The 13,128-nt window shown below is 42.9% G+C and overlaps 1 protein-coding gene across 1 annotated transcript in view; it reads left to right on the plus strand.

The window, feature by feature from the left end:
• Window positions 1–12,588, plus strand: part of LOC140425003 (serine/threonine-protein phosphatase 6 regulatory ankyrin repeat subunit A-like) — a 128,887-nt gene extending 116,299 nt beyond the window's left edge. The window contains exons 22-23 of the mRNA XM_072508772.1: window positions 9,141–9,232; window positions 10,348–12,588. Of these exons, the coding sequence (XP_072364873.1) occupies window positions 9,141–9,232; window positions 10,348–10,634 (379 nt within the window). The 3' untranslated portion in view covers window positions 10,635–12,588. The remainder of the gene's footprint in view (window positions 1–9,140; window positions 9,233–10,347) is intronic.
• The last annotated feature ends 540 nt before the right edge of the window (window positions 12,589–13,128 follow it).

A 13,128-nucleotide genomic window follows, 5' to 3' on the forward strand; every position in this document is an offset into this window, starting at 1 on the left:
TGTAGACATTAAAACACAAGAACATACCCTTTTAACCTGTTTATTTAGTTCAGTTGTGACCACCTTGCATCCATATTTTAATGATGACTCCAATGTCGTACAGTAAGTTAAATTTGTAACTGCAGTTATTTCAATTGGCCATTATAATCTGTATAAATGAACATTTGCGCCATCCACCTGAATCTATCCTTCTGCTGCAATGATTTACACTCATTTTTTTCACCTAGTTTAATTACTTTTGTTTTCTCTTTTACCTAAAACACATTTTCTGACTGTTACCCTGCACTTGTCCCTTTTGTTTGATTTGAAACTGTACTGAATAATGCCTTTTTCAATTGAGCCTTATCCATTTACTAGTTTCAATTCATTTTGACTGCCTTATTTATCTTTTCAAAAGGACCCTAGTCCCAGTCCACTTCAAGTAGAGCTTGCCCCCAATGAAGTAGTTCCTTCCTGTTTCAGTACTGATGCCAGTGCCCTATGAAATGGAACCCCTCTTCCCACTTGCCACTGGCCACATGTTTACTTCCTTAATCTTCTTATCCCTGTGCTGGTTTGCCCAGGGGTCAGGTGGTAATCCAGAGTTGTTAATCCTTATTTAGCTCCTTGTTCTTGGTACTCTTCTAATAGGACCACTTATCTATTCTTCTCCGTGTTATTGACCCGATCAGGGGTCACAACAGTTGGAACATTGCTCTCAGCCCTTCTGCAGACACTAGGAGATATCCTTAACCCTGGAACATACAAACTAAGAGCAGGAGTAGGCTGCTTGGCCCATTGAGCCTGCTCCATGTTTCAAGAAAATCATGGCTGATCTGGTTGTAAACTTCCACTCCACATTCCCACCTACTCCCGATAACCTTTCACCCCTTTTTCTATTCATGAATCTATCTAGCTCTGCCTTAACATTCAAAGACTCTGCTTCCACTGAGCCCTTGAGAAAGAGCGTTCCTAACACTCATGAACCCCTGAGGAAAAAAAGTCGTCCTCATGTCTGTCTTAAAGGGTAACCCATTATTTTTGAACAGTTCCTCCGAGCTCTAGATTCGCCCACAAGAGGAAACATCCTCTTCACATCAACCCTGCCAAGTCGCCTCTTACTCTTCTAAATTCCAGCGGATACAAGCTTAGCCTGTCCAATCTTTCCTCATAAAATAACCCTCCCAATCCAGCTATTAATCTAGTAAATCATCTCTGAACTTCCAATGCATTTACATCCTTCCTTTAAATAAAGAGACCAGTATTGTACACAATACTCCAGATGTGGTTACACCAAATGCCCTGTATGACTGAAGCATAACATCTTTATTTTTGCATTCCATTCTCCTCACAATAAATGACACATTCTAATTAGCTTTCATAATTACTTGCTGTACATTTTTACTAACCTTTTGCGATTCATGCACTAGTATTCCTAAACCCCTCTGCATCTCAGCTCTGCAATCTCTCACCATTTAGACAATATGTTTCTCTTTTATTCTTCCTGCTAAAGTGCACAATTTCACATTTTCCCACATTCTACCCCATTTGCCAGATCTTTGCCCACTCACTTAGCCAATAACCCATTAAAGCCTCCTTGTGCCCTCTTCAAAACTTACTTTGCTACCTATCTTTGTGTCATCTTCAAATTTAGCAACCCTATCTTTGACTCCTTCATCCAAGTCATTTATATGAATGGTAAAATGTTGAGGCCCCAGCACTGACCCCCGTGGGGCTCCATTGTCACAAATTTCCAATCAGAGAAAGACCCATTTATACCTGCTCTCTCTTTCCTGTTAGCTAGCCAATCTTCTACCCATGCAAATATGTTAAACCCTACACGATGACCTTTTCTTTTCCACAATAACTTTTAATATGGTATCCTGTCAAATGCCTTCTGAAAATCTAAATGCAATACATTCACTAGTTTCCCTTTATCCACAGTACACCTTATTACTTCAAAGAACTCCAAAAAAATTGGTTAAACATGATTTCGCTTTCACAAAACCATGTTAACTCTGCTTGATTACCTTGAATTTATCTCAGTGCCCTGCCATAACATTTTTAATAATAGCTTCTAACATATTCTCTATGACAGATGTTAAGCGAACTGGCCTGTAGTTTACTTCTTCCTGTCTCTCTCACTTTTTGAATAAAGGAGTCAAATTTGCTATATTCCAATTTAATGGGACCCTCCCCGAATCTTGAGAATTTTGGAAAACTGAAACCAGTGCTTCAACTATCTCACGAGACACTTCCTTTAAGAGCTTACATTGATATGCATCAAGTTCCAGGACTTGTCAGCAAAGACCCTGATGGACAGTCACTAGACAGGCAATATGACCTTCAGAACACCACCTTTTGTGATCAAAGTGTATCGTATTGATCCCCATGACTATACTGTCACCTACCATTACCAGAGTGTGCTTCTCATTCCTCCACTTGAATGGCTTCTAGTGCCATGGATAATATGTGCATCCACCCTGCAGACTTTGTCTTGATCCGCACAGGTAATAAGAACCATTTACCTTTTGGATAATGGCGAAAACCATGGCTCGCTTGGCAATGCACCTGCCATCTCCATACCTTTTTTAAAAATTAATTTACGGGATGTGGGCACCGCTGGCTAGGCCAGCATTTATTGCCCATCTCTAATTGCCCTTGAGAAGGTGGTGATGAACTGCCATCTTGAAGCACTGAAGTCCCTGTTTGAATGTAAACCCACAATGCTTTAAGGGGGGACGTTTCAGGATTTTGACTCAGCGACAGTGAAGGAACCCGGATAGATTTCCAAGTCAGGATGGTGAGTGGAACGGGAACTTCCAAGTGGTGATGTTCCGATGTGCCTGCTGCCCTTGTCTTTCGAGATGGTAGAGGTTGTGGGTTTGGAAGGTGCTGCCCAAAGAACTTTGGGGAATTCCTGCAGTTCATGTTGTAGATGGTACAGACTGTTGGTAATATTCACCAGTGCTGGAGGGAGTGAATGTTTGTGGAAGGGGTGGGGGGGGGGTGCCAATCAAGCAGGCTTGATTGTGTTGAACTTTTTGAGTGCTGTTGGAGCTGCGTTTATCCAAGCAAGTGGAGAGTATTCCAGCACAGTTCTGACTTGTGCCTTGTGGGTGGTGGTTACAGGCTTTGAGAAGTCAGGAAGTGAGTTGCACGCTGCAGGACTCCTAGCCTGTGACCTGCTCTTGTAGCCACAGTATTTACATGGCTCATTCAGTTCAATTTCTGGTCAATGGATGTTGAGTGTGGGGGATTCTGTGATGGTGATGCCATTGAATGTCAGGGGGTGTTGGTTAAATTTTCTCTTGCTGGATTCTATCTTCCCTGACTGCAAGCCGCACCCATTTGTTCCCGATCACAAAAAAGATCTGTCCCAATTCCTGACCTGGGGGCATGTCTGCCTTCTGAATCAAAGTATCCAGGTAACTCTTGCACCTCCCTGATGCCCCACAATGTCTACATCTTTACTGCAGTTTGACAACTCTTGAGGTGAAGTTCCTCCAGATGCAAATATGTACTGCAGATGTGGTTTTCTGGGATGACTGTGCTTTTCACAAACTCCCAGATGCCACCACCTCTCGCAGTCCTCCGCTGTTGTGATTTTCTTTAATTCATTCAAGGGTTGTGGGCTTTGCTGGGGAACCAGCATTTATTGCCCAGCCCCAATTGCCTTGCATGAGCAGAAACCTCTTTCAATTCAATTCAGTGACATCCCCCCATTCGCAATTACTTTTTTCACAAACGATCTTGTACACAGGATCTCCCATTGCGGCCTCAAATCTTCACCCATCCACAGTACCTGTACTGTACTGCAAATGAAATAATATTGGCGTTTAGAAGATAGAAAAACCAAACTTCCACTAATGTACACTGTGTATGCATTGTCTGTAACTGCACATGAGTTGCTGTGATTTGCAGGGTACAACCATTCGTGACCAGTATTTCAAAGTACAGATACAGGACTAAAAATGAGATTTGGGTGCAGATAATATCCCAGCTGAGTTACAGGTAGCTCTCGAATTAGTAGAATATGGTTATATCTGGGACCCATAGTCCTATCTAATGCCTGGTTGAAGGATCAGTCTCGGCTGCTGTGTGTTTCACTGTGGAGGAGGACTGGGATGTTGGATGATTTTTTGCCAATTGGACATTTTGCCAATCTGGGCACTTGTCCAGTGAGGCCATGCATATCATAGAATTTACAGGAGGCCATTCGGCCCATCGAGTCTGCACCGGCTCCTGGAAAGAGCACCCCACCCAAGATCAACACCTTCACCCCATCCCCATAACCCAGTAACCCCACCCAACACTAAGGGCAATTTTGGACACTAAGGGCAATTTATCATGACCAATCCACCTAACCTGCACATCTTTGGACTGTGGGAGGAAACCGGAGCACCCGGAGGAAACCCACGCACACACGGGGAGGATGTGCAGACAGTGACCCAAGCCGGAATCGAACCTGGGACCCTGGAGCTGTGAAGCAATTGTGCTATCCACAATGCTACCGTGCTGCCCCGAAAATGAAGTTACTGTGAAAAGCCCCTAGTCGCCACATTCCGGCGCCTGTTATGGGAAGCTTCAAATGAAGTTACTGTGAAAAGCCCCTAGTCGCTACATTCCGGCACCTGTTCAGGCAGGCTGTTACGGGAATCGAACCGTGCTGCTGGCTTGCCTTGGTCTGCTTTCAAAGCCAGCGATTTAGCCCTGTGCTAAATGGGGTGTCTATCCCAATAACAAGATGGAAACAAAGTAAAGGAGAGTCCCTGCTCCTGATCACTATCCAGTGATCCCTGGGTGAGAGAGAGGGAGGAGATCAGCTTGGGTTCCTGCTCCTGATCACTATCCAGTGACCCCCGGGTTGGAGAGAGAGGGAGGATTCAGCCAGTGTTCCTACTGCTGATCACTGTCCAGTGACCTTGAGTTAGAGAGAGGGGGGAAATCAGCCAGGGTCATCAATGTTTTTGGATCGTTGCAAAGCCATGTCCCTCCATATCCCTGCAATCTCCTCCATCCTCACCAACCTCTGAGATATCCGCGATCCTCAAATTCTGGCCTCTTGTGCTTTCCCAATCATAACTGATGGGCTGTCTTCAATTGTCTGGGCCCCAAGATCTGGAATTTCCTTCCTAAAGTGCCTCTCCTCTGAAAACATTCTCCTTGTTTAAGACGCTCCTTAAAGAACATAAAAACTAGCAGCAAGAGAAGGCTTTCTGGATTCAATAAGATCATGGCTGATCATTTTGTGAGTTCAGATCCACTTACCCGCCTGCTCATCATAACCTTTAATTCCTTTACTGTTCAAAAATCTATCTATCTTTGACTTCAAAACATTCAACGAGATAGCCTCAACTGCTTCACTGGGCAGGGTATTTTCCAGATATACAAACCTTTGGGTAAAGAAGTTCCTCCTCAACTCAGTACTAAATCTGCTCCCCCTTATTTTGTCGCTACGCCATCTAGTTCTAGTTTCACCTGCCAGTGGAAACAACCTCCCTGCTTCCCTCTTAAGAGCTTAAGAACATAAGAACTAGGAGCAGGAATAAGCCATCTGGCCCCTCGAGCCTGCTCCTCCATTCAATAAGATCTTGGCTGATCTTATTCCCTTCATAATTTTATATGTTTCTATAAGATCCCCCCTCATTCTTCTAAATTCCAATGAGTTTAGTTCCAGTCTCTCCTCATATGCCAATCCTCTCAACTCCGGAATCAACCTTGTGAATCTCCTCTGAACCCTCCAGTACCAGTACATCCTTTCTCAAGTAAGGAGACCAAATCTGTGCACTGTACTCCAGGTGTACAAGATGGCGGCGGGGGTGGACAAAATGGCCACCCCCATGCGCCGCACAGGGCTGGGGGGTCCCAAGAATCGGCGCCCCTCCTCCCCTCGTGGTAGCCGGGACCCAAAATGGCGGCGTCTGCGGGTCGCACATGGGGCGCTGGGGGGGTAGGGGAGCGTTTGAAATGCGCAGGACTCCTTGTTCTCCGGGGACAGCGGTGGCCGGGACCCAAAATTGCTGCGCTTGCGGGTCGTACATGGGGCACTGGGGGGGTTGGGGAGCGTTAGAAACGCGCAGGAATGCTTCTTCTCCTGGGACAGCGGCGACCTCCCGGGACCGGCACACAGCCGCGAAATGGCCCTTTTTCCCGCAGCTCTTGCAAATCGCTGCGCGGGCCGGGCTGCGCTGCCGGGGGTGTTTCGCCTGGCCGCAGAAATAGCAGCGGGCTCCCCCGAGACGACTTGGAGTCTGAACCGCGCAAGCCTGTGGGGGGGGGGGGTTTGTCGCGACGGGGGTCCACGGAGCCCAAGGGGCTGCCACGCGGTCGGGGCCGTACGCGCGGGCGTTTCGCGCGGCTACATCCAGGGAAGCTGCAAGGGCCCGTGCCTCAGAGTCCCAGCGACTCTTTTTCCAAAAGTCTTTGGCGGATTTGGGGAGAGTTCATACCTGCGACAAAAGCATCGCGCATCAACATGTCCATGTGTTCAATCGCGTTTACTGGCGGGCAGCTGTAGGCCCGTCCCAAAATTAGCAGCGCGGCGTAGAATTCGTCCAGCGATTCTCCGGGACTTTGCCGTCTCATTGCGAGTTGGTAGCGTGCGTAGATCTGGTTCACTGGGCGAATATAGATGCTCTTTAGTGCTGCGAACGCTGTCTGGAAATCCTCTGCGTCTTCGATGAGAGGGAAAATTTCCGGGCTTACCCTCGAGTGCAGGACCTGTAGTTTCTGGTCTTCTGTGACCCGGCCGGGGGCCGTTCTGAGGTAGGCCTCGAAACAAGTCTGCCAGTGTTTGAAAACTGCTGCTGAGTTCACTGCGTTGGGGCTGATCCTCAGGCATTCCGGGATGATCCTGAGCTCCATAGTCCTTTAAGCACGCTTAATAAATTGTAGCGCACAAAGACTCACGAGAGACGAATAGAGATGAAGTCGATGAGCTTTATTAAGCGTGACTTGTTCCCTGCAGTTCAGTAACAGACTGGCCTGCGGGGGAGAACTCCTGGTTCTTATACTCCGCCATCAGGGCGGAGCTAGAGGTCAACAGCCAACCAGGACCCGGGATCTGTCAGCCAATGACATCACGGCTTCACAGTCCCACATGACCCCTAATGCATACTACCACACTCACATTACCAATATTGTACTCCATCTGCCAGACCCTTGCCCACTCGCTTAAACTATATCCCTCTGCAGACTTTCAGTGTCCTCTAAATACTTCACTCTACCACTCATATTCGTGTCATCTGCGAACTTTGACACATTACACTTGGTCCCCAACTCCAAATCATCAAAACTTACCTCTTTGACCAAGTTTTTGGTCATCTAACCGAATATCTCCTAATGTGGTCATATTTTGTTTTGTGATGCCCCTGAGAAGCACCTTGAGATATTTCATTGTTAAAGCTGCTGTATAAATACAAGTTATTGGTGTAATTCACTCAACTTGGCTAATAGGTTTTGGTTCAGAATGTACCTGATCTGCTGAGTGTTTCCAGCATTTTCTGTTTTTATTTCAGCTTTCCATATCTGCAGTATTTTGCTTTTGTATTTGCTAGACAAATAAATAGCAAAGATGGATGGAAAGGCTGCTAACAGAATGGAAATCTTCAAGGAAGCTCAGTTTTAATCATCACATTTTGCAATACCTTGTAAGTTGTGTTTATCCATTAATAGAAATTGATCTGGTTGGCAGAATGCAGGGGGAAAGAGAGAACCTTGTTCCCTCATTACCAGGCATTCTGGCCGACAGTCCTTGGCAGATGAAGCGTCCAATACTGAAGTCCTGAATCTCAAGGAAGACCCGAGGGTGGCTACCGAAGTGTCTGAATACTGTTGGGTCTCCCTCATGGAACTGCCGGGTTCTCCCGCTGATTCTCCAACCATTGGGCGAGACCTCCATCAGGCCAATTAAATCCAACCCAACATTTCAGGTCAATGACTTGCTGGATAATTCCAGCATCCTTTAGTTTTCATTTTAGACTTCCAGCATTGTATTATTTTCCTTTCCTTCCTGCTAAGGGCAAGGCACGTCTAAATGTTTTGAGGAAGCAACAAGAAGGGTCGTTGAACATGTAATGTGTTTTATGTAGTCAACATGAACTTTAGCCAAGCTTCTGATAAGGTCTCAATGTGGTAGACTGGTCAGAAACGTGAAAGCCAATGGGGTCCAAGGCAGAGTGGTAATTGGAGCCAAAACAATGAACTAACAAGAAGCAAAGGTTAATTGTTGATGGATGTTTTTGTAACTGGAATGCTGTTTTCAGTGGGTCCTGCAGGTCTCAACACTGAGTCCTTTGCTTTTTGAGGTATTTATCAATGACTTAGGCTTGAGCATGGGGACATGATTAAGAAGTTTGCAGATTATGCAAAAGTTACCAGTGTGGTTGATGATGAAGAAAGCTGTCAACTGCAGGAAGATATTAATGGACTAGTGAGGTGGGCAGAGAAATGTGAGAAGAAAGCTAACATGGCAAAGGAATACTCAATAAATGGCAGGATACTGCAAAATATATAGGACAGATGGACCTTGGAGTGCATATATACAGATCTCTGAAGGTGACTGAGCAACTAGATGAAGGTGCATATGGGCTACTTACCATTATTAGCTAAGGTATAGTATGTAAGAGCAGGAAGGTTATGTTGGAACTAGTTAGGTCACAGATGTGTCCTGAACTGGAGAATTCTCTGTGATGGAAGATTGGATAGGCTAGAATTGTTTTTCAGTGGAACAAAGGACGTCGAGCAGAGACCAAATTGTGGGGTGTAGATAGAGTTGATAGGTGGGCCTTATTTCCCTTGGTTCAGAGAACGTTTAGGGGCTGTTTAGCACAGGGCTAAATCGCTGGCTTTGAAAGCAGACCAAGGCAGGCCAGCAGCACGGTTCAATTCCCATAACAGCCTCCCCGAATAGGCACCGGAATGTGGCGACTCGGGGCTTTTCACAGTAACTTCGCTGAAGCCTACTTGTGACAAGCGATTTTCATTTCATTTCATTTTTCACATAGAGTTAGGGTAAGAGGATTCAAAGGCAATTTGTTTCATCCCAGTCTATCTCTCTGAAGTGTTTTGGGGCATTTTTCTACATTAAAGGTGCTATTTAAATATAAATGGTTGTTGTAATGGCTCACGATACAACTTGTAGTTTTCTGTTCCCACAGACCACTGCATGTTGCTGCACGCAATGGGCTAACTGTAGTTGTGCAAGAGCTTCTGAGCAAAGGAGCTAGTGTACTTGCTGTAGATGAGAATGGTAAGTTTGTGTTTACTTTCAATTCATCTAATTTATGAAATAAAATGAAAGTACATGTGTGATGAGCTTTGGAAACTAACTACTTCATGTCAATGACTGGAGTTGCAGAAATTTATAGGGTATTAGTAATTGTGTACTTAGTTACCATTATTTTTTTTTTTTTTGCAAAGATCAGCATTTAAAATTATTTAAACAGTTGTTTACTTTTTCGTTATTAACTGCTAAGTGATTGTACCCATTAAGTCTCATTTATTCCACATTGCTTCTGTGAATTTTATTACAGTTGTGTGAACATTTTTTGTTGCCTGTTAATGTTAATGGCCTCTGACGCTTTCCTCAGTTTCGAGCCATTCTTCAAAACTGGCCAACGCTTTATCATTGCATTCCTCCTGTTCCTTCAGTTCTACACTGAAGTGTCAGCCTAGGTTGTGTGTTGTCAGGCCTCTGGGATGGGACTTAAAACTACAACCTTCTGACTCGGGCGAGAGTGCTACCACCAAGATAAATTATCGATCTTGTCTGGCTGTTCGTCCCCCTCGCACTTATCCAGGAATTTATTCAGGATGACACTGAACCTATAGCTGTGCCTATTACTTTAAGGCATCTTAAACTGGTATTAGATTGACAGTGCCAGCAATATACCTACAATGATATTCAGGTATAACTCTAAGAGGAAAGATTTTGCTCTTGAAACAAGTTATTTCCTCTATATGCGAAAACAAGGCTTCAACCAACAAATCTTCCAGGATTTGTGAAGCAAGGTGCCTGGTCTATCTTACCTGATGATTTCAACAGTCTGCCTCACTGGTACAGCCACTCAGCACTGATGCTGTACCTCTCATCTACGTACTAAGTTTATTTATCTCCTTTTTCCCTTCCTGTCAACTGCAAATTGTTACAATGGTCAATGTTGCAGTCTTGTTTTTAATAGTTTCATCACAGTTCTATCTTGTTGCTGTATGAAATACAATAAAATTTCACGTGTACTTTGCACATACTAACTTTTTTAATTAAAATGATTGTACATAACTCACCAGTAATTGTATTGTTACTACTGTTGGTAAAGGTGTGGAGTAAACTATGATTAATGTGATTTTTAAAACTTGCTGTTTTAGGTTACACGCCTGCATTGGCTTGTGCTCCAAATAAAGATGTGGCAGACTGTTTAGCCCTTATTCTGGCCACCATGATGCCTGTTTCATCCAGCAGCACTTTACCCACTCTCAGTTTTAATGCCATTAATCACTACAGTAATCCTTCAAAGACTGTGTCCTTTGACTCTCTACCGATAATGAGAAGTGATCATAGCTCTTTCTGCAGTTTGAACAGTATAGGCAGGGAAGATGTTTACCCTTATACTGAAGATGATGAACTAAATGATTCGGATTCAGAGACCTACTGAATACACTGACTTGAACTTTCATGATGAAAGCCTTTGGAGCTTGCCCACAGGTGGATGTTTTTTTTAAAAAAATGAGCGCCTTCTGAACTCACTCAGCCAAGCGGAGCAAATACATTATAGGTTTAAAGTTGAATTTATCAAAAAAGAAGACACAAGAATGCAGGTCTATGGAACAAGAAACTACAGACAAAGTCAATGGATGCCAATGTTACGTTATTTTAATGCTCTTTATTTCCAGTGCCAGGATCCATTTTAACCACATACACTGGTTAATGGTTTGAATGAGAAGACCGTACAATGCTGGATGGGATAGCACTACCTAGAATTAATGGGGATAGCTGATCAAAACTTCCTAACTCTTAGGCATTACTGAATCTAATGAAGAAAATGGTGTAAAAAGATTGGTGTATATCACATCATTCACTTGCATGATGATTTGCCAAAGGGACCAAACAAATTGATTTTTAAAAAAAAGATCTTATGTAAAAGTGAAACAACAAATATTTAGAGAGCTGTAATTAACGATCTCTCAAGCTGCAACTTTTAAACTTTGCTTTAACAGTATTAAAGTAAAATCGTTCAGATTTTGATGTACATCTGTTGATCAACTCTAGGTCTTACTAGTTTTGCATGGATATAGTAACGGCATTGTGGTACGGTGGGGGGGGGAAGAGAAGAGAAAACTGGAACCTATTTTTGAACCAACACAGATGCCCCTTAGTTTGGCACAAGACCAATGGACATGGTGAAGTCAGGGTGATGGATAATTAAAATCTACCAAGTTATTGTGGAGAACTACTCATTCTTTTTGCAGTTTTTTCAACCCTTAGTTTTACCAGTGTATTTTATTATATATCTGGTATTTTTAAATAGATTTTTAGATGTGGAAACCAACAATGGCACAAGTCTCAGAAAGTAAGATTGCCTGGACTTTGCAACGTAGTGGATTTTCGTTTTTAATTGACATTCACCTTTTAGATGGTTAACTGTTTTACAGTTATTTAAGTCACATTTGTACAATTGTATGCTTGGTTTCCGATTTCTTCAGTGCCTTCATTGTTGTCTGTTTCATTCTTGTGGATGTACATTCAAGGAGGGAGATGTATGAAGTTTTTAGTAGGTGAGACCTTTTCTTTTCAGCACCCCATTTGGCATAGCCAAATATTGCAACCTGTTGCTTAATTGCTTCCACAATCGATTTGAACAGCTTTGACAGGGATTGGGGAAGAAATCATCTGGAATGTCATGACGGGCATACATTTTCAGTTGTATCAGGCAGTATTTTAATTCTGTTTTTCACAACTGAAGCATGTTAGCACTGCATTTGGTTCTGTAATGCCAGAAAAGGCTTTCCTGTTACCTGCCCAAATGGATAGATATCGATTGTTTTTCTTTTAAAACACTACTTGGTACAAATTAGTTTTGTTAAAATAGTGCTCCTGAAATGTATTGTATTTAGTTCATTTGATTCCAAACAGCAGGCCTGGAGAGCACAATAAATGGCTGAATTTGATTCAGTTTAATCCTTTTAAATCACTACATTCTTAAAAGTTTATTGTTGCATTTCATTCAGCAGTTTCTTTACTTAGTTGTATAATGTCAACTACTGTATAACTTTTACCTATTTTGCCACTTTTTTTTAGTTGGTGTGACTTCTCAGCAGTCTTGGGTAAAAGCCCTAAAAAGAACAGTTCCATCAAACCATGACATTTTAATAACTGGAATCCTTTAAAGTGCAAACTGATTTCTCAAAATGTTGAAGTGTGAAATGGGACAAAATCTGTGCTGTTTTAATGTACTTCTGATTTGTTTTATTTTCTTTTGAAGAGGTTAAGATTATAGCATGTATATAGAAATTGTGACTGCTTGGTTACCGACCTGCATTCTTTAAATACATTGCTGAGATTATTGTATATTTTATGGATAATAAAACACAAATGTGAGTTGTATGTAACTAAGTGTTATATCATGTGATTTTATGATAGTAGTTAGAAATTAGCTAGATTTAAATCCTCTGTGCTTTGATACATAAGATGGCAACACCCAGCTTTACCCTCCAGCACCACATTTGACTCTACCTGTAGTTTCACAGCCCAGCCGTCTGTCTGCAATTGCCACGGATGACATAGGAGGTTCTTTAGCTCAGCATTGTTTATCCTGATCATTCTGTTCAATTCCCCATTCATTTAACTCCAGTTCCAATGTATTTTTAGCTAATTTCTAAGATTTAACCTTGAATGTAGAGCTCCAGCATCTTTTTTGACATTAGAATGCACGTGAAATTTAAAACTCCGCTTGTTTCCACCTTCGTTGTGCAGCTTATATATTGTAACCTCTCTCTCATCAATACCTAAAATCTAATTCATCCAGAAATCTGCTGCGTATAAGAATGCTTTCTTTCTCCGATAGTGCCACAGACCTCGCTTCCATTAGCTTTCAGCGCATTTATTCCAAAATATTGATGTTTATAAAATTTGTTCATGGGATGTGGGCA

The sequence above is a fragment of the Scyliorhinus torazame genome, chromosome 6 (genome assembly GCF_047496885.1).
Source record: "Scyliorhinus torazame isolate Kashiwa2021f chromosome 6, sScyTor2.1, whole genome shotgun sequence".
NCBI lineage: Eukaryota > Metazoa > Chordata > Chondrichthyes > Carcharhiniformes > Scyliorhinidae > Scyliorhinus > Scyliorhinus torazame.